The 27,228-nt window shown below is 59.0% G+C and overlaps 1 protein-coding gene across 2 annotated transcripts; it reads left to right on the plus strand.

Moving 5' to 3' along the window:
• Window positions 1-648: 648 nt before the first annotated feature.
• On the plus strand, window positions 649-25,264 carry THBS2 (thrombospondin 2). 2 transcript variants are annotated; one of them, XM_027056425.2, is made up of 22 exons: window positions 649-1,042; window positions 3,599-3,670; window positions 5,274-5,830; window positions 6,987-7,071; window positions 9,536-9,732; window positions 10,762-10,902; window positions 11,436-11,532; window positions 11,991-12,161; window positions 12,301-12,477; window positions 13,143-13,316; window positions 14,013-14,140; window positions 14,211-14,363; window positions 14,820-15,038; window positions 15,960-16,067; window positions 16,662-16,821; window positions 18,027-18,145; window positions 18,702-18,936; window positions 20,371-20,598; window positions 21,048-21,319; window positions 21,777-21,874; window positions 22,282-22,421; window positions 23,299-25,264. In XM_027056425.2, the coding sequence occupies exons 2-22, from the start codon at window positions 3,619-3,621 to the stop codon at window positions 23,304-23,306; spliced, it is 3,519 nt and encodes a 1,172-aa protein (XP_026912226.1). In that variant the 5' UTR covers window positions 649-1,042; window positions 3,599-3,618; the 3' UTR covers window positions 23,307-25,264. The 2 variants fall into 2 exon arrangements, with proteins under 2 accessions (XP_026912226.1, XP_026912227.1); XM_027056426.2 differs by lacking the exon at window positions 649-1,042 and adding an exon at window positions 1,106-2,460.
• Window positions 25,265-27,228: the final 1,964 nt, after the last annotated feature.

Genomic DNA, 27,228 nt, shown 5'->3' on the forward strand with positions numbered 1-27,228 from the left:
TCCTCCTCCCTCTGTCCACCTCTTCCCTCTGTCTACCTCCTCCTTCCTCTGTCCACCTCCTCCATCTGTCTACCTCCTCCCTCTGTCTACCTCCTCCTCCCTCTGTCCACCTCCTCCCTCTGTCTACCTCCTCCTCCCTCTGTCCACCTCCTCCCTCTGTCCACCTCCTCCCTCTGTCCACCTCCTCCTCCCTCTGTCCACCTCCTCCCTGTGTCTACCTCCTTGCTCTGTCTACCTCCTCCCGCCTCTGTCCACCTCCTCCTTCCTCTGTCCACCTCCTCCCTCTGTCTACCTCCTTGCTCTGTCTACCTCCTCCCGCCTCTGTCCACCTCCTCCTCCCTCTGTCCACCTCCAGGGGAGGCCTCCTGGGGGTACAGCCAGCACACGATGTGGGATGTGGATCCTCTCTGTCCTATTTCTTAGTCATCTAACTGCAGAAAGTAACATTTCCCGATTTCCCTTTAGGTTAAATATTTATTCTGCACATGATAAATTAATTCAGCCACAGAATAACTCCCTCAGCACATCGACCCCGGCGGCGTATGCTTTGCGTCTTCTTGGTCGTGACTTGTCTGCTTTGGAAAGACCTTCTCAGCCTGGCCGGTGTGAAACTTGTTTAAACCCTGGAACTTGCATTCTGTCTCTGAAGCCGAAAAGGGGAGTTGCAGCCAACCTCGCTGGTTGTATTTATAGCGTTTTATTTCCTGAGAGAAGACAGGAAAAGCCAGCGCCTGCCTGCCTTCCCCTCTCCCGTGGCTCCGCCTCTGCCGTCCCCCAGCTGGAGGGGCCGGCGGGAGCGGGCAGCCCAGCACCCGTGTGCCAGGTGCTCGGAGCGAATGCGAGATCGGAGGGGGATTATGTCACTCCTTCGAAGGACGGATTGAACGCGCTTCCTCCCGGGTCTGACTGACAGCACCACCCAGGAGACCGGAGCATATAAAGAGGAGGCTGCTGAGCCCCGCTCCGCACGCCGTGGACCTGGTCCTCCGGGCTGCGTCCCCGGCACCCAGTCGGCCCTCGCCACAGCCGTTCGACGTCCCAGGTAAGAACTGTATAAAAGATTTACCTTGTAAAAGTTATTAGACAGCCATTGCGTTGTACTTCAATTTTCAGAAAAGGCTGTTTTGGTTTCTGAGGAGGGAGAAGGAAAAGTGTAAAGTGGTCTATGCTGTAAGGTGAAGCTTGACCGTTAAAGCGTCTTCACACTTGGAAGCATCGCGTCCGCAGCGGCCGCGCCGCGAGCTCCCTCGGAGGTGGTCTGGGCCCATGGTCCTGGTGCCTTCCGCGAGCGTACCTGCCCGTGAGCCGGGGCACACGCTTGTGTCTTTGTCATTGATGGGGGACCCCGAGGAGGGCGTTAGAGAAAGTCCTCCTGAAAAAGTGAAAACGGTCACCAGAGAGGTTACAGACACTGCAATTCTAAGCGTCTCTGACAGTGAAAGTGTGCCTGAGTATCAGGGAGGAGCAGCATACACTGTGGGTGTGTGAGGAGCCTGGGGACCCCCGCCCGGCTGTGGCTACAAGCGGGGGACGATCAGCACCAGGAGAGGCCCGGGCGGCACCAGAAGGCGCTGCTGAGCCACGGGGGGCAGGAGGCTCCCGTGTGACCGAGCCCCTCTCGAGGGAGGGACCGCACACCTCCCGGTGGTGACCGTTGCTCGGATCGCTCGTACAAACGGGTGTGAACACGTCTGTGTGAGTTCTAATCACATTCTGCTGCAGAAAGTCTCTGGAGAAGATGGAGCCACAGACACACTGTGAGTGTGTGTCCGGGTGCCTGACTGCATGTCCTAGGACGTGACACGGCCCGGGTGCTGCCGTGGACCAGCCGTGGGCACGGAACGGCCGGCCCAGGGATTCCTGGTCCCGCTGTGCCCTCGCCGCCGTCGCGCCCCCACCGGACAGCGTGGGTCCCTCTCACTCATGTGACCGACGGCGGAGCGTGCATACCCAGAGACGCTCGGCTTTCAGGGGGCAGAGGGTTTGATTTTGTTGGAACGGAGTTCCGTTTACGCTGTGTAGCTGACACTCGGGAAGCTGGGCCCCCAGGACTTGAAAAAGCACATTTTGGACGGAGCCCGGTTTGCCAGAGCCAGCTGTCCCCTCTGCGGGGACAGACGGCACGCATCCGGTCGAGGGGACACAGGGGAGGCGTTCCGGAGGTGCTGGCCCAGTTTCCTCCTAAAGCACGAACGCGGCGCTCACTGAGCGCCAGGTGTGGCTCTGAGCACCCGGGTGTTGACGCGTGTGGCTCAGTCCGTTGAGGAACCTATTAGCGGCACGGCTACCCCCTGGAGAGCCGCGGGAAAAGCGGTCCAGGGGGCAGCCACGCAGCACGTTCAGCAGATGCTTCTGCGCCCACTGTGCCGCGTGAGCCTCTACAGTGTTAACTCGCCGAACTCATTTCTCGCAGTGACCTTGTCTGGCACGGGATTTACACAACTATTCCTCATTCTGCAGGTGAGGAAACTGAGGCAGGGAGGTTGGGCCGCGAGGGCTTGCCCGTCGGGGCCGGCCGCTCGCCGGGGCCACGTGAGAACCAGCGGCGCCCCGACTTGTTTGCGAGGAGGTTGTGAGCGGCGGGAGCCGGACTCCGGAGGGATCCCAGGGGCCTGCAGAGTGGCCTCTTCTCCTGGGGAACATTCCTCCAGCCCAGGAGGATGACTGTTTCCAGTTTACCAGATGCTTCTGGGGGGCGGGGGGGCACTCCTTAGGATTTCTGCGACCCCGAGGCGCTAACGAGCTTTGCCGCCGTCTGAGAGCCAGGCCGGGGTCTCGGTTTGGCTTCGGTTCAGAGCCGGATGCCGCCCACCGCTGGGAGGGAGCTCCGTGCCCCGCGCACCCCTGCGAGATGCTGGCACGGGAGCCCCGAGGCGGGGCAGGGGTTAACGGTGGAGCGGGCTTCCGTCCAGGTCTCCTGACTCCCGGCCCAGCGTCTGTTGGCCTGAACCATGCCAACTGAAAATCCTCAAGAATGGAAAAACAGGCCTGCAGGAAAATAGAACAGCCGAGTAAAAGTGATTGCTAAGTAGAATGCTATGTTTTTCTGTGGTTGGGACACACCGAGTTCAGTTTATTTCTCCTGCGTACAGTTAAGATTTATTCTAAGTTAGGTCTGACTTTTTTCTTCTTGGCCATCTGCTCAACGGTGCCTTCATAGATTATTGTCTCTATGGTGCCGGCATTTTTCTAAATTCACACTTCCTGGGTTTCAGGCCTGGCCACGCTCACCAGCGGCCTTGCTCTGGGCCAGCGCTTAACTTTTCCGGTCCTTCACTTACCCATCCGCAAAATGGGGATGATAACAATAGTATTTGCCTCTCTGGTCGTGGTGAGATCAGATAATGTGAATATTGGGAATGTGATCACGCCCTGCTTTGTCAACAAATGCTCGTCCAATGATAGGAGCTCGAGTTGGAGGAGCCCCACTTGAAAGGCCCGTTTCTTACCCGGCTTTTACTTCCCACAAATGCACTTACTGCTGGTTTCGACGCACAAACCGCATAAACGTTCGTGTGAGTGAAGACTGCGGTCGACACTGGAAATCACTGCCGTGCGTGTTGTGCGCCTGCGTAACCAGGGCCTGGCTTGTCCACAGGGTTCCTCTGCCGAAGCAGGATGCTCTGGGATCTGGTCCTGCTCGCCCTCTGGGCCGCGTCCGGCGCGCGAGGTGAGTGTGGACAGTGGCTCTGCTTGTCAGGGCTGCTCGCGCCCCTGCAGGTAAGGCTGTGGCTGAGGTTCCTACCAGGGTAGAACATTCAGAACTTCCTTTTAAATAAATATTTACTTATTTCTGAGTCCACATAGGAGGAAATTATTTCTTATTTTTAAATCTTTGCTTAAGTTTGTTAATTAATTAATTAATTTAGAGAGTGCATGTGCATGAGTGGGGGGGGAGGAGCAGAGAGAGAGGGAGAGAGAATCCCAGGCAAGCTCTGCACTGACAGCATGGAGCCTGACGCAGGGCTCGATCTCACGAACCACGAGGTCACCACCCGAGCCAAAATCAAGAGTCAGGCACTCAAATGACTGAGCCACTCAGGTGCCCCAGTGGGAAATTATCTCTTTTTGGAAAGTCTAGGTATTAGAGAAACACACTCTTTCGTCTGGTGACACAACACTGGCCATGCACAGTCAGCTTTTACATTTTTACACGCTAAGTTTCTAACACTGGAAGGGCTTGGTGTTCTATAACTTCTTTTTTTCCTACTTTTTTTCCTACTTGAAAATGCAACATCAGTGTTTTTCCGTGTGCTTATTTTCACACAACACGGCCTTTAATGACTGGATGATATTCCATCCAAAGATAGATCGTGCTGTTGTTTAGACCAGTCTCCAGGTACAGCATTACTCCAGTGTCGCCAGTGTAAGAGACGCCACAGGGAACCCAGCTGTGACTGCGTCTCTCCCGGTATTTGAGAGTATATCCCAGGACAAGTTCCAAAAGGAACGTTGCTGAGTCAGAGCTGTTAACTCTTTAAGCATTTTTGGCGGATTGCCCAGCGGCTCTGCCAAGGAGGTGGCCGGCTGACACCTCTGTAAGCAGCTCTGAAGCTCGTGCTTTGATTCGCCGCACAGGGGATGAAAAGCCATGCTTCGTTTGAACCTCCTGGTCAGCGAATTGCGTTGAATCATCTACCCTGTTACATTTTGGGAAGGTCCGGTCATCCAGATGGTGACTTAAAGCCCTTTACTCGCAGGCTTGAGACTCCCGCTGTCTCAGAGCCTTCCCCGGGGTGCTCAGCGGGGTTGTGGATAAACTTCCGCAAAATGGAGACACCAGTGTAACTTGTGGGAGTCAGGTGGTCTCCATAAGAGAGCGACGGGGAGAGCGTGGATAGCAAGGACAAAGATGCATTTCTTCTGCAGGAATTTTTTCTGGGCAATCAAATGGTAGAAGCAGGGCTGTGCCCAAGCCTCAGATCTGGGTGGGAGAGCAGGAGAGAGCCCGGTGCGGGACGGGTTCCGGAAGGTGCACCAGGGCCCAGCTAAGGGCAGCGCTGCCTCCCTCACCGGAGGCCTGGCTGCGGAGTGCGGGCTGATCCGGACACAGTCTTCTGGCGCCGGCTTGCTCCCGAACGGTCACGGACGAGCAGCAGCTGCCTCCGGGGCCCCACTGTGGGTAGCGGCCTGGGGAGAGAGAGGGTAGCGGTGCCATTAGCACCCAGCGGAAAGGGGACACCCCCTGGGATCAGGGTCTGCTGCCCCGTGTGTAAAAAGGCCCCTCTGAGTTCGTGCCCGCGGTAACCTCCCTGCTCTGTCCCCACGGGCAGCTGGTGACCAGGACGAGGACACCGCCTTCAACCTTTTCAGCATCAGCAACATAAACCGGAAGACCATTGGGGCCAAGCAGTTCCGGGGGCCTGACCCCAACGTGCCAGCGTATCGTTTTGTCCGCTTTGACTACATTCCACCCGTGAGTGCAGATTACCTCAGCAAGATTGCCAAGATCGTGAGGCAGAAAGAGGGCTTCTTTCTCACGGCCAGCCTGAAGCAGGACCCCAAGTCCCGGGGCACGCTCCTGGCTCTGGAGGGCCCCGGCGCCTCCCAGAGGCAGTTCGAGATCGTGTCCAACGGCCCGGCCGACACGCTGGACCTCACCTACTGGATAGACGGCGCTCAGCACGTTATCTCCCTGGAGGACGTGGGCCTGGCTGACTCCCAGTGGAAGAACATCACCGTGCAGGTGACAGGGGAGACCTACAGCTTGTACGTGGGCTGCGACCTGATCGACAGTTTCACGCTGGATGAGCCTTTCTACGAGCAGCTGCGGACAGAAAAGAGCAGGATGTATGTGGCCAAAGGCTCTGCTCGAGACAATCACTTCCGGGTACGTACAGCAGGGTCGCGGCCGCGGCACGAGGCACGGGGACGGGCTCTGCTGGGGGCTGAGCGGCGAGGGCATCTCTTAACGTGATGCCGTGTTGGAAGAGGTCAGGCCCGGGAGACACGCACCATGCAGACATACGTGGGCTCCCGCCACGTGCAGGCACACAGACGTGCACACACACACACGTGCACACAAACGCACCCACATGGATACACACGCCCACACCCAATCACACACATGTGCACGCACCCACCCACCCAATGGCACCCATGTGCACACAGTGTACATGTGTACACGCACCCACACAGACAACACCGCACACGTGCACACGCACACACAGAGCACACACAGAGGTGCACGCACTGACACACCCAATCACACGCATGTGTGCACAAACACCGTACTCATGCACATGTGTGCACACCCACACTCACATGGACAACACACGCACACGCATACACATGCACGCACAGAGCACACACCCCTTTCTAAACCACAAATAAGCAGGGCACGTGGTCCCGGTGTGCTTTTTACCTGGGCAAACAGCCGTCATTTTTCCGGCCGAAGACGGATTTGATGGCCAAGGAATCGGCCCCCTTGGAATGTTCTGGTAATCTCCAGAGTCCCCATTTAGCACTGAGAGGCGAGGAGAGCAGAGTAAGAGCCATGCTTTTCAAGGAGAGGGCTGTTGGTTTATGAGGGAAAAATTCCATGTTCATCTTAAAATATGTTCATGTTAAAATAGTTTTTGGAAGATCTTTCTAAAACCACACGGGTTTAGAACCTACAGCGCAGTGTTGGCACATCATCGTGTGTCTTCTGGGGAAACGATCGTTCGTTTAAATTCAGTTGAGCCCGAGGCTAGCGTCCTTACCCGGTTGTTGAACTGACTTCTGGTGGCCGTCAGGAAGCCCCCGTGGCCCTGCCGTGGGAGCACAGACGCTCACCTTTGAGACCGAGTGTCCACGTCCGGGACCGCGTGCCTTTCCGAGCCCGTCAGCCAGACACCAGACTGACCCACGATAAAGAGAGTTCCAGCCTGCTGCGTGTAGCAGCACAGGAATAAGATTACATCTTGTGTTTTTAAAACGTCATTTAGCTTGGCATCGTTTGATGTGTATCTGTTGCTCTATTTGTCTCCTCACGTGCATTCCAGGGTTTGCTGCAGAACATCTACTTAGTGTTCGAAAACTCAGTGGAAGATGTTCTAAGCAAGAAAGGTTGTCAGCAAAGTCAGGGAGGTAGGTGTGTTTTGAACAGTGTATTTCACATCTCATTTCTCGTCTTGGATGGATTTCTGCTACGACGGGAGTGTGTATGTGCACGTGTGTGAGTGCGTGTATCCGCGCGTGGGTGAGTGCACCTGTACATGCATTTGCGTGCCCGTGTGCGTGTGTGTGCATGTGTGTTGGGGGGCTAGTGGGGATTTAAGAAAAAATATTGTAATAAAGTGCCATTATTGTCTCTGAAGGAGTTAGCTGGTCAACTCGGACATGTTGACATCTAAAAATGATAAACTGCTTGAAAGAGTAATTTTGAATATATTTTAATAATACAAAATAATCAATTTCATAAACCAAAAGACCAATCTCTGCATTTTAACATGATTGCCCGCAAATTTTCCTGTCTGTTAATGGGTGACGATCATCTCTCTGGATAACGGCATGGGTATCTGTCGGCTACGTTGATGGAGGTTTTCTTCACTCTTCACGGCTGTTGACACAGCCCTATTCTGGAAACATTTTCGCTGCCTGAACCATTGACAGATAATCCTGCATTGAATGCTAATCGCACTTTGAATTTACCTCCAGCCATAATTGCCTACATTTTCTTGAGCATCTAATTTATGAAGTTCACTCTGCTGGGCTCTTTAAACTCAGTGTGTCACTGAATCTTCAAAACACCTTAGAGACAGGCTCGTTCATTTTACCATAAAGAAGCAGAGGCCCCGGGGGTCCCACCGCTGCCGTGCGTGACCACCTGTGTGCCCACCTGGGCTGAGAGTCTCCCAATATGGTTCACGTTGTGATTTATTTGCACTGAGGCCCCTTCCTCATGTCAACTGTAAATTATGACAAAGATAAATCGTTTTCTCATGATCAGCGTGTCAGGAATACATAGGATGTGATGTCTGTAACGCACAGGTGCGGCTCTGGGACCCGCATCCCCCTGGAGCTGGGAGCTGTCCCTCCCCCATCTTAGGCGCGGGGATGCCCGCTCTGTTCCTCAGCCTGCATCTGGCTGGCGGCTGAGGGTCCCCCACGGAGGCCTCATCTTTGTCTGAGGCTATCCCCTGTCCTTCTGTCCTATCCCCTGTCCCTCTGCCCTGTCCTCTGTCCCTCTGCAGATCTTCCACACTCACTCAGTGGAAATTCAGGGCAGGTGAGGATTAGAACAGCGCGTTTTGGCCGGACTGTGGCGTGAAGGGACATTTGTAACGGCTCCTGTGACCGGCCCCTCGTTTGCCGCAGCCGCTGCGGCTCAGACCTCACCCTGTGTCTGCAGCTTGGCTAACGTGCAAACTATTGGCCCCGTGATTTTAGCCGCTGACTTTCTTGGGGGAGGAAGTGGTCATTAAAAAGCAAAAGTTTCAGGAGGGGCTAAGATAGTGAACAGACATAGGACACTAACCCCTCCGGGAAGGCTCAACAACACGGAGGCAGAGAGCGGCTCTCGGGACCCTGACGGACGGACTGTGCTTGTGTTTACGTAAAAGCTGAGCGTCATGCCTGGTGGTCTGCTCTGTGGGCAGGGGGGGACATTTCACCCGTGAGGGGGGGAAGGGCACCCCGGTCCCGGTCCCAGCTCTGCCCCCGGGCGACCCTGCCAGGCCTTTCATCAGGGCGAGTGGACGCCCTGACTGTGTGTTGTCCTGTCCTGCTCTGGGTCTGTCTGAAATCAGGCCCCGGGGCACATCTGTGGGTGCGGGACCGTTTCCCATCTGATACCTATGGGCAGTGACTGACGCGTTTATGTCCGTGTGGTCTGCGCCCCTTTCCATGCAGCGAGCCAGGGGAACTCCCGAGGTCAGAGTGATGGCGGCAAGGGGTCCTGACCAAGTAGTAAGTCCCCAGCAGCAGTCCTGGCAGATCGGTACCTTCCAGAAGGTGTAACTCAGTAGCGAGAAGCTGAGAGCAACAGGGCATTTCACTCCTGTGACAGTGACTGGAGGGCTGGGGGCATGGCTGGGCCGGCCCGGCTCCCTCGGGGGATGACGCCTGTCTCCGGACCGGCCCAAGTAGTTTGCTGTTTGTGTCCTGGCCACGTACGTCCCCTGCGAGAGCCCCAGGGGGTGTGTGCGGTTTCGGGGGCAGCGAGGGCGAGTCCCCAAGGTCGCGCTTCTGAGGGCGTCTGCCCTTCCCTCCAGAGGACACGGGAATGAGGGAGAGGCAGGTGAGGTCTGGTGGACACTTCTTGGCATGAAGACCGCCGGCTGCACCCGTCTTGATGCGGAGCAAGTGGCCAAAACAAAGGGTGTTTGGATAGAAAACAGGGTGAGCGAGGAGCTGCGGGGTCACGTGCTGGGGAGCAGGCTCCGGGGCACAGGGACGGCTGTCAGCAAAGGAGGTGGTCACCTCTCCTCTGCCTGAGTCACATGTGGGTGCAGAGCCCCAGCCCCCGTGTTTCCCTCTTTCGTTCTGCCCCCAAGCCCACGTCTGCGCGGCCGCTCTCCCCCGTGCTCACTGCACCCACTGCTTCCCGCAGCCGAAGCCAACGCCATCAGCGAGAACACGGAGACACTGCACCTGAGCCCTCAGGTGGCCACGGAGTACGCGGGCCCAGGCGCACACAGGAGGCCGGAGGTGTGCGAACGCTCCTGCGAGGAGCTGGGCACCATGATCACCGAGCTGTCGGGGCTGCACGTCATCGTGAACCAGCTTCACGAGAACCTGCGGAAAGTGGTGGGTGCCTGGCGGCTGCTTCCTGCCACACAGGCGCGACCTCACCCGCAAGCCCCCTCTGACGCACTGACAAGGCGCTTGGCCCGAGCGCAGGGCAGTGGAGGGCAAGTGGGCGGGCAGAGGACCCTGAACGACAGATACCTGTGGCTCCACGTCCTCCAGGATGGCTCTTACCTGGAGGACGTTCGTGTCCCCGAGCCTGAACAGGATGGGTGTGGGAGGACAGGCCGCAGGTCCGGGACGTAAGGGGACGTCAGAAGGAAAACACCGTCTTGGGTCCCTTCAGGTTTAGAAAAGGGCACTGACGGGAGCCATGTTCTCATAGCTGCGTGACCCGAGACAGGCCCTCAGCTGGGCCCAGGGGACGGGAACACATGGTGCCTAACAGAAGTGACAGGGGCAGCGGGGAAGAGTGGCTGGGAAGGTCTGCAGGTCTGGGGTCGCCTCACGCCCTGGTGACGTCGCACAGCCGCTCGGCGGGCAGCCGTCCCCACCCTCTGCTCTACGTCAAGGGGCCGGGGATGGGGTGGGACCCGATCACCCCCGCTCCGTGGGCGGTCGGGAGAATGGGCACGGCCAGGACGCACGGGTGGGGAAGCACCAGGAGGAGGCTGTGCCTCTTCTGGAACTTTCCAGCAGGTGTGTGCCCCTGGGGCAGGAATGGGGGCAAGAGTTCAAACAGTACCCCCGCCCGCACCCACTGCCTCCCGCTGAGCACCCACCGTGTGCAGGAGGAAGAGGTAGGGATTCAGAGGAGGGCGGGCAGACGCCGTGGGACGCGGCCACGTGAGTGGAGCTCCCCTGGAGGGTGACAGGCGGTCGGCCGCCCGCTGGGATCGCTGGGACGTGACCCCGCGTGGCGAGGCCTCACGTGGCCCCGACTCTCCTCCCGCAGAGCCGGCCGCACGGCGGGTGGTGCTACACGGGCCGGGGGCGCCCTTCCTTGAGGGAGGAGCCTCCTCTCCCATCTGTGAGCGCAATGAGGACGTTGCTTTCGCCCACACGTAAACGTTTCCCTCGATCTTCCAGTCCAACGACAACCAGGTCCTCTGGGAGCTCATCGGCGGCCCGCCCAAGACCAGGAACATGTCCGCCTGCTGGCAGGACGGGCGCTTCTTCGCGGAAAATGAAACCTGGGTGGTGGACAGCTGCACCAAATGCACCTGCAAGGTGAGGGCCGGGGACACCTCTGCGCGGGGCAGGGAGGCGGGCTCCCCGGTCTCCCCCGCTGGCCGCAAACGCGCGCAGGTGCACCGGGACAGCTGATACGAGGGCGGGCACGGGGCACCGACCGTAAGTAGGGCTCCGGCCCACCTCACCGCGTCGCACACGAGAGACAAGCTCCAGGAGGTGACCGGTCCGGCTGGTGTCTCCCGGGAGGCGGGAGGGGGCCGGGCGTGTGCAGCTTCAGGCCGCTCCGGGGGACCTGGGGGTGCAGGTCACTGCCCACACAGAGGTCAGTGGGTAGCTTAGCCTCTTCCCCTTGGCGAACGCACCCCGTTCTCACGATGGCGGCCTCGGGGGTCGGGCAGCGCACGCCAGGTTGGTCCCCCGGCCCGCGGTGTGCAGAAGGCCCTCCTCTGTTTCCAGGGCCTGCGGCATCGGGACGGGCACAGCCGCCCTCTCGGCCCTTGAGTCCCGCCCTTGCCCTGACGCCTGCTTTTGGAGATGAGGGTCACACAGACACCTTTCTCTGCTTGCAGAAATTTAAAACCGTTTGCCACCAAATCACCTGCCCGCCGGCGACCTGTGCCAACCCGTCCTTCGCGGAGGGAGAATGCTGTCCTTCCTGCTTCCACTGTTAGTGTGCAAGGAGTGGGGGGGGGGTGCCATCTGCTTCGTCCGCCTCCCGCCTGTTTGCTGTCTTCCCGGTGACCCGCAGGCGGTGGAGGGGCTTAGCGGGATGGAGGGGAGGGATCAGGGCCGCTTCACCCCGAGGCCGTCCACACCCACGACCTCGGAGTTCAGGGTCTTGTCGTGTCACCTGGTGGGGAAGGAGCAGCACAGAGCGGCAACAGTAGGCTCCTTGGCTTCCATCACTCTCCATGGGCGTCCCCACATGCCCTCCGTCTTGCTGGGGAGAGCAGCTCTGAGTCCCAACCCAGGTGTGGGCGTCTGCCCCGCCGGGGACCCTGTTCGTGGGAGGGGACACACCTGCTCTCCTGAGCGCACGGACTCTGCCTCGTGGGCCACTTCACGGGCGGTCCGTCCGTGGCAGGGTGGGCAGAGGCCCGACAGGCCCTTGTGCTTCCCACCAGCACCGGACGGCGAGGAGGGCTGGTCCCCCTGGGCGGAGTGGACCCAGTGCTCCGCCACCTGCGGGTCGGGCACCCAGCAGAGAGGGCGGTCGTGTGACGTCACCAGCAACACCTGCTTGGGGCCGTCCATCCAGACGCGGGCGTGCAGCCTGGGCAAGTGTGACCACCGAAGTGAGTGTCAGAGGCCACTCCTTGTCCGCAGGGCGGGGCCAGATCACGGGGACGGGCTCTCCGGCTTGGGCGTGAGCAGACGCCTGGGACGGCCAGCCCCTGCCTCCCCCTGATGTCTCCGTGTTCCTCTGTGTGCTAGTCCGGCAGGACGGAGGCTGGAGCCACTGGTCGCCGTGGTCTTCCTGCTCTGTGACCTGCGGCGCGGGCAACATCACCCGCATCCGGCTCTGCAACTCGCCCGTCCCCCAGATGGGGGGCAAGAATTGCAAGGGGAGTGGCCGGGAGACCAAAGGCTGCCAGGGCACCCCGTGTCCAAGTAAGTGGGGTGGAGGCGGGGGGTGGGCCCAGCGCAGGACTGGGCAGAAGGGACGTGCTGTCCCCTGGCTGGCTCCTTACCGGAGCTGGCCTGAGGGTACATCCTGATGGTGAACCAGCTCAGTTAAATTACTGCTAACGCACAACTAAGGGACAAGTCAGCCTGACCCCTGGGCAGTGTGACGCATGCCCTTTATCGGGGGATGGGTAGACAGCATGGAACAGGGGGTCTCGGGAGACGACCCCCTGCAGCCTGCAGCCAGCTGGCCCCGGGCCCCGGGGTGCCAGGACCCTGTTCCGGAAGCCCCGTTCATGAAGTGCAGAGACAGCCAGGGATAAGGGGAGTGCAGGGTGATCCTCTCACTGCCAAGTTGTCCAATGAGATGAACTTGAGCTTCATGGGACATTTCAGATGCGAGCACCTCACCTGGCAGGTGTGCCTGTGTGGGCAGCTTTCCACCTCTAGACCCCGGCCTGTGGGACTTGAGGGAAAACAAAGCCAGCTGAAACCTGTCGTCCGCATCACCCCCGAGCTCAGGTTCAGGAAAGGATGCTCTTTCCAGTTTCCCTCCCACGTCTGGAGACCCCGCTCCATCCCGGCTCTTACCCCGGGAGCCCCCGTGTAGGTCAGGCTCCGCACTGACCCTCTGTGCTCTCTGCCCTCAGTCGACGGCCGGTGGAGCCCCTGGTCCCCATGGTCAGCCTGCACGGTCACCTGTGCCGGAGGGATCCGGGAGCGGACGCGCGTCTGTAACAGCCCCGAGCCCCAGCACGGGGGCAAGGACTGCGTGGGGGACGTCCAAGAGCGTCAGATGTGCAATAAAAGGAGCTGTCCTGTAGGTGGGTGTGCGGGCGGGACACGAAAGCGCCTGTGTCCCTGTGGTCTGCACGCTTCAGCCCCTCTGAAGAAGCCACCGCGTTTTTATTCTGGTTAAAAACATAAAAATAGAAGACATAAAAAGTAGAAAAGTAGGAAATATAGAAGGGAGAGATTAGTTCTATGCTCATGAGGACAACTGCTTTTAACACCCGTGCTCCTCCACGGTTTTGTGGAACATCCTGCGTGACGACAATCACCCATCAGCCACCCATGTGCCTATGCGCCTGTAGCCTCTATCTTTACTATTTTTTTATGTTTATTTATTTTTGAGAGAGAGGGAGACAGAGTGTGCATCAGGGAGGGGCAGAGAGAGAGGGAGACACAGAATCCGAAGCAGGCTCCAGGCCCCAAGCTGTCAGCACAGAGCCCGACGTAGGGCTCGAACTCACGCACCGTGAGATCGTAACCTGAGCCGAAGTCGGATTCTTAACTGACCGAGCCACCCAGGCGCCCCTGTCTTTTACTATTTAAAGATTACTATTTAAAGATAAATTCTGGGAGGGCAAGCACGTTGCCAGCATATACCAAGTGACTCAGTTTCCCCTTACTGAACCTGGGTGCTGGACAGACGCCTCCCCGGGCGCAGATGATTGCGTCCCGGCGGCCTCCCGGGTGTGCCCGCCCGAGCCGACCCCGCTCTGTGGCGTCCTTCGCAGACGGCTGCTTGTCCAACCCGTGCTTCCCCGGTGCCGAGTGCAGCAGCTTTCCAGACGGCTCTTGGTCCTGCGGCGCCTGCCCCGTGGGCTTCCTGGGCAACGGCACACACTGTGAGGACCTGGACGAGGTGGGTGCCCGGCCTGGGGAAGGGGTGCCCGCGGAGCCGGGGTCGGCGCTCACCCCCGCTTATCCCGCAGTGTGCCGTGGTCACCGACGTCTGCTTCACCGTGGGCAAAGCCCAGCGCTGCGTCAACACCAACCCCGGCTTCCACTGCCTGCCGTGCCCCCCTCGCTACAAAGGGACCCAGCCCTTTGGCGTCGGCCTGGAGGCGGCCAGGACGGAGAAGCAGGTGAGCAACTGACTGCTTGTGTTCTGGGAAAAGGCCGTAGATCAGTCGGGAAGAGCCCAGAGCACTGGGGGGCAGTCAGAGAATACCAGGCGGCCTCCCTGGGCGAGGAGGCAAGGGGTGCTGACTCCTGGGAAGCAGGAGGAGGGCTGTCAGAGCCTGTCCACCACCCTGACCGATCAGCCTGGCGGGGGCAGACCTGAACTTTCCCGCAGGGAGCCCGAGAGGACCGGCGTGAACACTGTATGCTGGCGACCCCACACGGTCACCTGCGGGCTTGGACCTCAGGATCGCTTCTGGAGAGCAGAGAGCACAGCTCCGAGGCTCTGGGTCCCTGCGGCACCCGGCGGGGGGCAGGGGCGCCTGCACCCCTGCCCTCGTCCCGGGGCGTCTGCCTCAGACCCGCACGTGAGGGGTGGGGTCTCGGTGCTTCCTAACCACGCGGCCGCCTTCCCGCAGGTGTGTGAGCCTGAGAACCCGTGCAAAGACAAGACTCACGCCTGCCACAAGCATGCGGAGTGCATCTACCTGGGACACTTCAGCGACCCCATGTACAAGTGTGAGTGCCAGACAGGCTACGCGGGAGACGGGCTCATCTGCGGGGAGGACTCGGACCTGGACGGCTGGCCCAACAAGAACCTGGTGTGCTCCACCAATGCCACCTACCACTGCATCAAGGTGAGTGCTGGGGCTCCCGCCTCTGGCCTCCTGCCTCCCCCCTACTTCCACCTCCAGCCTCCCCTCCACCCTCTGCTCCCCCCGCCGCTCCCCCCCATCCCACCTCCCACTGGCTCCAGGAAGTCCCAAGTGTGGCCACTTGCAGACAATCTGTTGTTCTGAAGAGCTGGGGGTGCGAGGTGGTTCCCAGCTGCACCCCCGCTCCACCTGGGCTTCTGCTCTCAGTGAGGGAACTTGCTGGAGAAACTCAGGTTTCGCCCACGTTCGTGGGACGGGGGGAGCCGGGCCACCAGCCCTTCGCTGGCTGCAGACAGGCCCCAGGAGCTGTGCCTCGATGGGACTTAGGTCCCTGTGGATCTGTTTGGAGGCCACTCTGGAACTTCTGAGACCCAAGGGTGAACACGACTGAAATACACGCTTCCCCACCGCCACACAGGTTTGAATTACAACTCGGCTCATTGAAGCCAAGTGATTTTTCTAATCATGCCGGTCACGGGGGAGATGATTTGGACTCTATGCCCTGGATTCTGAACAGAGGTCTATGCTTGACTCCTGGCACCTGTTGGCTGAGGAGGGCGGAGGGCACGGATGTGCAGAATGGGACTCTGACGTCGGGACGTGAAAGGTCTCCGGGTGTTCGGCCCTCCTCCAGGCTTCCAGAGCGGCAGCCCCTCCCTCTCCTCGGGTTTCTGCTCACCCGTGGCCGCCGGGGTCCTGGGCACAGGGCACGAGCTTCCCTGGTCTGGAAGCATGGGCGGCGGTGCGGCATCTCCAGGGCAGCCTTGAGGAGAAACACGCGTGTCCCTGGCCTCGCCCCCACTGAGGACAGCGTGTGACCCTGGCACCATCAGCTCCATGCCCGAGGGTTTACCCTCCGCCCCCCGAGTGTTGTTATGACTCGTGTGTGCCCTCTGATTGCAGGACAACTGCCCCCTGCTGCCGAATTCCGGGCAAGAAGACTTTGACAAGGACGGCACCGGTGACGCCTGTGACGATGATGACGACAATGACGGCGTGGACGATGAGAAGGTGGGGGTGGCAGGGAGGAGAGCTTTGTCCCGGGGGCCCCGCACTCGGTGGGATCTGTGATCCCTCACACGCAACCCAGCCCTGAAAGGGCGCAGGCCGTGTGCAGCGTGCGGTGACCGGCCAGCGCGACTGGCCGTGGGCGTCTGCGTGCAGAGGGACCGCCTGCCCTCCTGTGGGTGCCAGCTGGGGCACCGCTGTCCCCACCATGAGTGATGTGCTTGCCTTTACTGAAACCTGCGGGGAAACTGTCCACCAGGTGACTGCACATTCACAGAAGGGACAGACTAGGCTGCTTGTCTCCACACAGCCTCACCACACCTGCCTCTCCTGACCCACTAACCCCTCACTCACTCGCTCACGTGACACTGGCAGACGTGTTGTCAGCGTGACGTACATGGTTATGTCGTCTCTGCCATGAAATGTCTCCGTTTCAGCGGCAGACGCATAAATAATCAGAAAGTGGTTTGACGGCAGGAAAGCGTGGGGCTGAGGCCGACTGGCTCCGTGTGGGTCGTCCGATCCTCCCGGAGTGAGTGATGTGCAGCCCAGCGATGTCCTCGCGGTGTCCCGACCTCTTCCCTTGCCTTTCCGCAGGACAACTGCCAGCTTCTCTTCAACCCCCGCCAGTTCGACTATGACAAAGATGAAGTCGGGGACCGCTGTGACAACTGCCCGTATGTGCACAACCCGGCGCAGATCGACACGGACAACAACGGCGAGGGCGACGCGTGCTCCGTGGACATTGACGGAGACGGTCAGTTCTGCCCCTGCTGTGGACGCATGTCTGCCGCCTGGCGCTCCGTCCCGTGGGTGCCACACAGGCTCAGCCGCACATGCAGACCGGTGCCAGGGTAAACGGTGCCTTAAGCTGCTCTCGCGGGAGCCCAGCCTCGCCAGGCCCGTCCTTCCCAGAGTCGCTGGCGGGGTCGCCAGCCTCAGGAACTCCCTTTGTGAAACCATGGATGTGGCATCTTCCTTCCGTGACCCAGGCCCCTAGTCCTGTGCCCTGTGTCCTTCACGCTTGTGTCCCCTGTTGGCACTTGTGACCGTGTCACCGTCAGAGGCCCAAGTGTTCGGTCCTGTGTCCTCACCAAACCACACTGCAGGCAGGCGCGTCTGCCGCCCTGTCCCGGGTTTTTTCTGCCCACACCCTTACTTCCAGCTATTCACGGCATGGCCATGGCAAAGCACCCCGGGCGTCCCCGGCTGTTAGGAGCCTCGGACACCATCAGGCCACGTTTAGCCGGAGAGGCCGGTGCCCCGGAAAGGAGCCCATCCGCCAGCAGCAGTGGTCGTCCGCCGCCCACCAGGCGTCTGCAGGCTGAGCCGACTCACGCCTCTCTCTGTCTCGGCAGCGGCTGGAGCGCGCGCCAGCCCTTCTTGGGGGTCTGTTCCCGCTGCCCCCCGCCCTGCTCCCTCAGGCCCCACCTGGCCCAGGCGAGAGGCGCCTCGGCCCGTCTGGCGCGCTCCTCTCGATGCAGCGATCGTGAGGGTTGGCTGTGCCATCGGACGGGGTTGCTGCCGCCGCTGTAAATTCAGGTTTCTCACGGCCCCAGTGTCCTGGGATCCACTATCCACTTCCAGGGCTCTTGAAGTAAGGTATTGCACCTGCCAGCCTCTGCCGCGGGCACGCTTCTCTGTGTAGCATGTCCACGCTCAGTTCCTACGGGCTCGACACGGGGAGCTCAGAGGTGACACGTGTGAACACGGGTGACAGCTCCTTGCCATGCAGAATCACCCGGAAGCCTCCGAGAGTGGCTCTGTTTTAAACTAAGGCATCTTGGGCTTCAATGGGAAACATGACATACGTTCTTTCACGATCTGATAATATTTACACTTTCCCGTATTCTTAGCTCCTTTTTTACGAAACCGAAGTTCGGCTGTAAGTTACTTAGTGTGTCGGGAAAAGCTCTGTGCTTTTTCTAAGCTAGCACACTCATTTTCCCCGAACATCTGCAGACGTCTTCAATGAGCGGGACAATTGTCCCTACGTGTACAACACCGACCAGAGAGACACAGACGGGGATGGCGTGGGCGATCACTGCGACAACTGTCCCCTGGTGCACAACCCTGATCAGGTAATTGATTAGGTGACTGATGGGGGTATGTGGAGCAGAAGGGGGCGTCGGGGCACCTAATAGTTCATGGATATATGTGTCTTTGTGGCTTTCCATTAGTGCTGCCACGCAGGGACAGCGTGGGCTTTTCAATAATTTTAATTGAAAACTTTCATTGAGCGGGCTTCAATCTCGGTGGCCATGGCTGCGTTCGTGGGCCCTCCCTGTCTGAGGGGACCGGGCACCCGCCCTCCCCTATCTGCCTGTTTCCCTGACACAAACGTGGGGACTGGCTTCTCTTCCAAGACTTGCGTCTGGAAGACACAGCACGTAAGGTGTTGCTGTCGTATGTGGGATACACTGTTGCAGATGACGTCACAAAGGCGCTTGCTTCTCCGGCCTCTTCTTTCCGGGAAGCGAGTCCATGTAGCTGGGTCACGCAGGGTGCTGCCCAAGTCGCGCACTCGGCCGCTCGCCTGCAGCAGGGGGCGGCCCAGCCCCAAGGTCCGCGGCCACGACCAGCCTGGCGCCCGTCCACCCGGCAGGTGCTCAGCCCGTTCCCTGCCCTGTCCCCCAGACCGACATGGACAACGACCTCGTGGGAGACCAGTGTGACAACAATGATGACATCGACGACGATGGCCACCAGAACAACCAAGACAACTGCCCCTACATCCCCAACGCCAACCAGGCCGACCACGACCACGACGGCCAGGGCGACGCCTGTGACTCAGATGATGACAACGACGGGGTCCCAGACGACAGGGACAACTGCCGGCTTGTCTCCAACCCTGGCCAGGAGGACTCCGATGGTAGGTGCCCCGCCCCCTCGGATGATCCGTGCCCCGCCCCCTCAGACGGTAGGTACCCTCTGAGGTACCGTGCCCCACCCCCTCGGGCAATCCGTGCCCCGCCCCCTCGGGCGATCCATGCCCCACCCCCTCAGACGGCAGTCGCTCCGCCTCCGCAGACAGTATGTATCCCGCCCCCTCGGACGATCTGTGCCCCACCCCCTCGGGCGATCCGTGCCCCGCCCCTGTGCAGCAGCTTCGCGCGTGCCCGCCAGCCCATAGGCCACGGGCTCCACGCAGAAGTTATGAGCCGTCTCTGCAGAGACATGCCCGTCATGAGCGGGATGAGGTGGGATCTGGGCTCAGAGAGGGTTGGGGATTTATTCTTTCAAGGACAAAGCAAAGGAGAAAGGGGTGTGAAATGTCAGGAAAAGGAACGGGGTTCCCCGCGCGGCCCGCAACCAGTGGGCAGCGTCGGGGGCAGGGTCTTGAGGAAGTGGGGCCACGGGGAGGGTGTGGAGTAGGCGGCGAGGTGCACGCCGTGTTCGGGGCCCCGGGGGAGCCGTGAGAAGGTGGCTTCGGGGGCCCCTGCGCGTGTGGGCCGCCCAGCCTTTGGGACCGGAGATGGGCTGTGGGCGTCCGAGCCAACGTGACTCACGGGCGAGTGGGGGACCCGGGATCTGAGGGCGGCTCCGGGGGTCACGGCAGAGCCACGCGGGCGATTCCAGCAGGGGGCGGGAACCCTGCCTGGAGCAAGCGCCACTCGGCTCAAGCTGACCCGCGGGAGCCCGGGGGCGGGCCGGGGTGGGGAGAGGCCGGCCCTGAGCGCACGGTGTGCTTTCCGGCTCCTCCTGCGCGAGCGTGGGCCTCAGGTGCGAGCAGCCAGCCGAGCAGACCCCGAAGGAGGCGGCGGGAATTAGACGAGCTCGGTGCCTGTTCTCCTGGTGAAATGAGCTATAGCTGAGAACACTGCCGTCCGACCCCCTGGACGGGACAGCTGTGGGGGTCACAGGCCAAGGCCCTCCGCGCCTCCCCCCACCAGTGATCTGGGGGCCTGCCAGGCCCGCACCCCACCGGACACGTTGAGAAGAAGGTTCCAGAAAAAAGTCTGTACCTCCCCAAGGAAAGTCATTGGTAGAGTAAGAGCTCCGCTTTAAATCCGAATAGATTTCAGGCAAGGGTGATGATGAAAGTTGTCAGGAGACGTTCTGGAAACTGTCAGAGAATAAGCTGGAGGTGCAGCCCCCCTCACCCCCAGCCTGAGGCCTAGTCTCGGGGGACACCCGCGGGGGTGAGCAGGAGCCTGCTGTCCACACTCTGAGCACCGCGCCAGGCTCCTGGGAGCCCCCCAGCCCCACGCAGTAGGGAAGATGAGCATGGCCCCACAGAACACCAAGGAAAGGCTGACGGCCAACCACCCACCGTGTGTTCTCTTTCTCGGCTATCCGCCGCCAGGGGATGGGCGTGGGGACGCTTGCAAAGACGACTTTGACAACGACAGCATCCCAGACATCGATGATGTGTGTCCTGAGAACAGCGCCATCAGCGAGACCGACTTCAGGAACTTCCAGATGGTCCACCTGGACCCGAAGGGCACCACTCAGATCGACCCCAACTGGGTCATTCGCCATCAGGGCAAGGAGCTGGTGCAGACGGCCAACTCGGACCCCGGCATCGCTGTCGGTGAGCCTTCGAGATTCGCACCGCCCTTCGTGGTTCCTGGGGGCAGGGTGCCCACGGGGCATGCGGGAGGCTCTGTAGAGCCGCGTGGTGGGGTCAGGGTGGTCTCTCGGGTGCCCGTCCTTCCACGTCTGCCAAATGGTCTCGACCGAGGGAATGGGAAGGCAGGCATCCGTGAGGTCGTGCTCAGTAAGCCATCTTATGTGTGGATTTGATTTACAAAATACTATGTCATACAGTAACGGTCTGCCAGACTCAGGAAGTGGGGTCTGAAGTTGTTAGATCCCAGACATTCATTAAGCCCAGAGCCACGAAGCGGAGGTGGGTGTAAGACAAGGGCCCAGCCCAGCCTCCTCCCGCCCGCGCCCACCGGTCCCGGGGCCGACCCGGGCACGTCCTCCGGGGCTGGGCCCGCCTGAACCTCACCACCGAAAGTCCCCTTTGACATCCAGGTTTTGACGAGTTCGGGTCCGTGGACTTCAGTGGCACGTTCTACGTCAACACCGACCGGGACGATGACTACGCCGGCTTTGTCTTCGGCTACCAGTCCAGCAGCCGCTTCTACGTGGTCATGTGGAAGCAGGTCACCCAGACCTACTGGGAAGAGCAGCCCACTCGGGCTTACGGCTACTCGGGCGTGTCCCTCAAGGTGGTGAACTCCACCACGGGCACCGGCGAGCACCTGAGGAACGCGCTCTGGCATACCGGGAACACGCAAGGCCAGGTGAGGACGGCGAGGCGCTGGGAGCACGCTCAAGAGAGCCGTTCTCGCCCCGAAGATGCCCAACCTTTGTGTTTTCCTTAAGTGTAACCCAAGTGACAGTAATTTTAACAGTCTCGTATTGAGCGCCTACCTGATTAAAGACGCAATGCCTGGTCTTGGTGTTTCCGTAAACACGGTCGATGATCCTCTTGTAAGTTACGTGTGATTCTACTGTCTTCTAGAGGTGAGGACAACTGGGTTTTCAAAGGCTGTTTTGCCTAAGGTCCCGTGTTGAGGAAGCAGGGGATCCGGAATCGCATCCGTGGCTCTGGCTCTGACGCCTGTGCCGGTGGCACTGACCTGCTGGCCCCTGTCGGCGGACTTGGGTCCGCCCCCGAGGCTCATGGCCGCGTGAGCCACGGGCACTCCCGTCCGTGCTGTGAGACGGCACCCGTACTCAAGAGTGATGTTTTCTCAGGTGCGCACGTTATGGCACGACCCCAAAAACATTGGCTGGAAAGACTACACTGCTTACAGGTGGCATCTGACCCACAGACCGAAGACGGGCTACATAAGGTGAGTGTGGCCCAGTGCCAGCGACTTCTACCCAGTGTCCCCAGCACCAGTGAGAGGCCAGGACGGGGGAAGCGCAGACTCACTGAGCGTGAGGCTTACTCGCCCACGTGCTGCCCTCTTGTCAGGGAGCTCTCAGCACGTGGGGTCCTGCTCCGGGCATTAGGTCGGGGCCCCCTCCCTACCACCTAGGTTCCAGCCTAGAGGGTGGGCCCAGCACACGTGGCTTCAATGTCACCTGAAGGCCACGGGGAGGGAGGCTGAGGTGGTGGGGACTGGAGAGCCCTCTGGCTGAGGCTGAAGCACCTGTCGTGGGGAGGGGTGGGTCTTGGGGCGGCGCCCCGTGAGGACGGACCTCCCGCCCTCTGCCATTCACACCTTGTTTCTTTCCCCCGCACCCCTGTGTTCAGAGTCTTAGTGCATGAAGGAAAACAGGTCATGGCGGACTCGGGACCCATCTATGACCAAACGTATGCCGGCGGGCGGCTGGGTCTGTTTGTGTTCTCGCAGGAAATGGTCTATTTCTCAGACCTCAAATACGAATGCCGAGGTGGGTGAGAACACGGCTCTGTGGGCGGCTTGTGGCACAGAGTGGGGGAGAGACAGACGTGCATGTAACTTTGCTGCCTTGAAAGGCACATCACGGCAATACGCTGATGGCAGCTGCTTTGTTTGCTGGCTTGCGTCGTGTCCTGTTTCGTTACCTGTTTGTTTTAAATTGAACGTGAATGTCTCTGGTGGAGCAAACACTTTCCAGTTATTCCCAGGCTCTGCCCATTCACCTGGCGTTCCCTCCTGTGACTGTGCATTCCTTACAGCTTCTGGGCCCCCCATGGCATTTTAGATTTTAGATTGCTACCCTTGCTGAAAACAGGAAGGGGGGGGAAGAAGGAGGTGGGAAGGAGGAAGGAGAGAAGAGGGAAGGAGGAAGGAGGGAGGAAGGAGGGAGGGAAGGAGGGAAGAGGGAGGGAGGAGGGAGGGAGGGAGGAAGAGGGAGAGAGGAAGGAGGGAGGGAAGGGGGAGGAAAGGGGGAGGGAGGGAGGGAGGGGGTTCTCTGTAGTTACCTGTCTAGAAAGATAATTGGCTCACTGTACTGTCTGACCCCATACCTTCACGAGGACATGAAAACATTCCCTCCTACAGATGAGGTCAGTAAGGCTCTGAGATGCTTCTCAAAATTCACACACTGAAAATTACCCACAAGGGGAGAAAGGGAACGCGAGCACATTGCTTCTGGCGAAGTCTCCTTAGCCCTCCGTGGGGCAAAGACCTGACGCGTTCCCACACACGCCACCCTTCACACACCCGTCCATACTGTGGAGGCTTTTTAAAACTAAAATGATATTTCGGTTGCAGGTAAAACAAAACAAAACGAAGCAAAACCCATGGTGCAGCCACCCTCGTTCTGTGTATTGTTTATTTTGTAGATGTCTAAACAAGACCGGCTGCATTTCCAGAAACGTACTGTAGACGCTGTTGCCTAGACCCCTAGTCTGTGCTGGTGCTTCCGGCTTCGCTCTCTTTAGCAGCAGCTCCCGTCCTTGACCCTGACGCTGGGGGTCCTTCACCGACATCAACCCCACGCCCAGGCGCCTTCAGAGGGGACTGGTCGTGGGCCCCACAGGTGAACGTCCGGCCCAGAAGACAGCTTGATGATGCAGGAGACTCCGTGCAGTGACAATTGAGCTCGGCATTACATCGCTTCTTGTTTGTTTAAAAAGAATGACGTTTACATATAAAATGTAATTACTTACTGTATTTATGTGTATATGGAGTTGAAGGGAATATTGTGCGCAAGCCATTATCATAAATTAAGCAGAAAAAAATATCGCTGCACGACTTTCAGTGCTTAAAGCCATTTCCACTCTTGGGTCCGAACTGTCCCACAGCAGCCAGTCCTGTCGGGTTCACGGAGTCTGGAGTCGTGCTGGTAGCAGAGGTCGGGAGACCTCGTCCGACGTGGGGGGCCGGCTCTCTAACTGGAACTTGAGCGGTGGTCACGAGGACAAACGGAAGCCCCTTCCCCCACTGTCCCCCCCCACCCCCCACAGCGGTGGAGTCCGAAGTCCCGTACTTGGCCTCCGTTGGTGAAGTTAGCAGAGAGAAGTGGGCGCTCCCACCGCGGCGGGCTGGAGGGAGCTCCGCGTGTCCCTTGGTTCGGCTCTCTGAGCACCAGGGTCTCTGCGTGAGTCTTTTCCGGGGCCCGGCTCCAGACCACGCATCAGCAAGAGCACTTTAGCATCTAATTCCTCCTCTGGGCTTTGCAACTCTGCAAAAGTTGCTTACCTAGTTTGGCAACACTTTTCATTAAGGTTCCAGTTAGAAATGCTAATATTTATTAAATGACTTTAGGATGCAGCTTCATTCACCGTAACTTATTTTAAATGTGTCAAGTAACACACGTATAGCATGATTTCTAGGGATACACGTAGAGCACACATATGATACAAAGATGTTGTTACAAGGAAATACCTTCCTGCCGAGATACAAGCTTTACGGTATGCTGTTGTCACGACAAAGCGTGTTTCAAATGAAGGGGAATAAATAAATGATGACGAAGACTTGATAAAGGAACCTTAATTTATACTGTTGCCAACGCACTAATCCAGTATGTGCCCCTGTTCTCTGCTGTACGTAGGATTTGAAACCTTAAAGGCTGAAGAAAAATCATCAAGCCTTGCCAGACACACCTGTTAATCAGTCATACAATGATATACACGATTTTTTTGTTTTTGTTTTTGTTTTTTTGTTTTCGCTTTAAATTGCATGTTCTTTCTGCAGGAAATATTAATCTCCCTCCACATAAGGGGTTTAATAAGAGAAGTTTGTCTTACTTGTCTGATGCGGGCGAATCTTTCTCCCCTATTCTGTTCATAGTGATCTTGTTTCTATGTTTCTATCTCGATTCCATAGTGTGGAATACAGAGGATCCATAACTCTTGTCCTAACTTGCACATTTCATTTGATAAAGTTGTGTTTGTCGCTTCCTTTGAGGTTGACTTTTTGTTTTGCTGCACTTTCCACTTAGTTTTTGGAGCTGTGTTCCCAGACGGCGGGGGTTTGGGAACTGGACTAAACGTAACGGCCGCGGAGAGTGCACAGGTGTCCGTGTGGCTGTCGCTCGGACGAACAACGCAGTGCTGTGCGATGATGATGTGAATATTTAGAATGTACCATATTTTTTCGGTAAATTATTTATGTTTTTTTTTTTGAACAAACTTCTCTTCCAGATTGATGAAACCATTTGTTTTGCCAAAGACTGTAAATATTTATTTATTTGTTCACATGGTCAGAATCTCACCACTGAAACCCTGCTTTTATCTAGCTGCAGCCTCATTTTTATACTTTAAAGATTAATAACAGGAAATAAATTGTAAAAAGGTTTTCTATAAACGAATCTCTTTCCCTTTTTTAAGAAGAATTAGCAGGGTTCCTGCTGGGGGGAAGGGAGACATACCCCAACAGGGAGGGGGTGACGTGTTGCTCCCCTCAACGTGAGCCCGTTTGTCTGCAGGTCCCAGCTGTGCCCCCACCCCCCCCTCCCCCACCGAGGTTAAGATGTAGGTTTGGGGTCGTCGTGGAGAAGGAAACCCCGTGTGGGGCAGCCCCACAGCCGAGCGGGACATGGCCAGTAGGTGCCCCTTCCCGCCTGCGGCTCGAGCTGTGCAGCGAGTTTCGGGGGGCGTCCCCGAAGGGACTCAGAGGAGCACTGACCGCCCGGGAGACGCCCCGTTAACGCGAGCGGGACCCGTGCGAGCTGTACTCGTTCCAAACCAGGGACGGAGGTGCACCGGGGCCAGCGGCAGAGACACAGACAAGCCGGCGCGCAGCGGGAGGGTGGTGGGGTTTCTCTGGGTTCCCAGCGGCCTTGGGTTTCTGTTACGTCGGAGTCAAATATGGGGGGGGAACATGGGCGTTTGGCAGAAAGAAGCAGGAACGAGTCACACGCTGGAGCTACACGGCACGGGACCAGTCATCGGGGGCAGGAAAGCCCTGCTTCGATCTGGGGGCGCAGGGGGGATTCTGTGACATAAAGCGGGGGGATCGCAGGGCCCCTGCACCTCAAATGGGAGCCTTTGGCAAATTGAGAGAGAAGTCAATTAGGGAAGTGATTCGGGTTGGGCCGTGGTGGCTACTGGAGGGAGCGTCACGCACATTTTTCCAAAGACACAACCGGACACGCTTCAGGACGACGCTCGAGAGGCGGGTGGGAGTGTGAGACGCGTCTCTCCGGACGTTATTTCTGTGTGATTTATAGCAAGTAGAAGTGTGTGATGGACCCCGGGGCCGTCCTCTCCCAGGACTGACCGACTGACCGACAGGAATGCGGCGCCCCTGGAACAGGACACATTTCGTGTCCCACTCTGTAGTCCTCTTTTCCTTCTGGGCATGGTTCCCACAAATGTAACCCGCAATCCCCCAATCTTGTTGGTTCCGGAAAAAGCTGCAGCTGCATGGATGTGGGGTGGGCTTAGCTCCCGGTGCCGTGAATGCTGGACCCAGAGCCGGGTCCACTGAGCACTGGACCCAGAGCCGGATGCCGTGTGCACATGCCTTCACTGGCTCAGGAGCCCTGGAGGAGGCAGTGCAGCAGCCTCTCACAAGGATCTGGAACGGGGTCTGTTAGTGCCGGGGAGGGGAGATGGTCCCAGGACAGAGTCCGGCCCTTGGCCATCACCGGCAGCTGGCATCTCCAACTGTAGGTTACATGGGGTCCCTTCTGGGGTTTCTGTGGGTTTCAACATCTCAGGCAGGTCTTTCTCAGTTAGTCTGAGTTACACAGCGCGGTGTTTTTGGCAGGGACGGCAGGATGGGAACGGACGGCCACCCAGCACGCCCGGGCCCTGGGCTGGGGGCCTGCGGCGTGGACCCCGCACCTGCCGGGTAGGGCTCTGCGCAGAACGGAAAGACCCTCAAAGAGATCCGACTGAGCCGCAGCCTGGAATCCCGCGGAGGCGGGAACATCCCAGTACTCTGGGCACAGCCCGGGCCTGGCCGAGGCCTGCTCCCAGGGGAACGACTTGGCAGCCAAGGTGCGGTCTGGGGACCAGAGTAGCCACGGCCAGCGCCGCGCGGTGCCATCAGCTCCGGGGAAGCCGTGGGGCGTTCCTGCCAAGCGTCAGCCCGCGGCCGCCGGCTGAGCCTCACTGTCCTCACACAGCGTGGGCAGCCTTGTCCCTCCACGGGGTCCCTGCCAGGCCCCCCTGCGGACGGAGGCGGGCCGGCCCCTCGGCGTCACGGACCCGGTAGTCGCGAGCCGGCCTCGCCGAGCGGCGTCCAGCTCACGTCTCCCGGCACGGCAGCCCCGAAAACTCGGCGTTTCCAGATCCTGCCTTCTCCGGAGCGCGACCTTCCCC

This window comes from Acinonyx jubatus, chromosome B2 (genome assembly GCF_027475565.1).
Source record: "Acinonyx jubatus isolate Ajub_Pintada_27869175 chromosome B2, VMU_Ajub_asm_v1.0, whole genome shotgun sequence".
Lineage (NCBI taxonomy): Eukaryota > Metazoa > Chordata > Mammalia > Carnivora > Felidae > Acinonyx > Acinonyx jubatus.

Coding starts and splice junctions, on each gene's coding strand:
- THBS2 (XM_027056425.2), top strand. CDS start 3,619: ATGCTCTGGGATCTGGTCCTGCTCGCCCTCTGGGCCGCGTCCGGCGCG. Junction 15,039..15,959: donor CCACCTACCACTGCATCAAG/GTGAGTGCTGGG, acceptor CTCTGATTGCAG/GACAACTGCCCCCTGCTGCC. Junction 16,822..18,026: donor CGTGGACATTGACGGAGACG/GTCAGTTCTGCC, acceptor GAACATCTGCAG/ACGTCTTCAATGAGCGGGAC.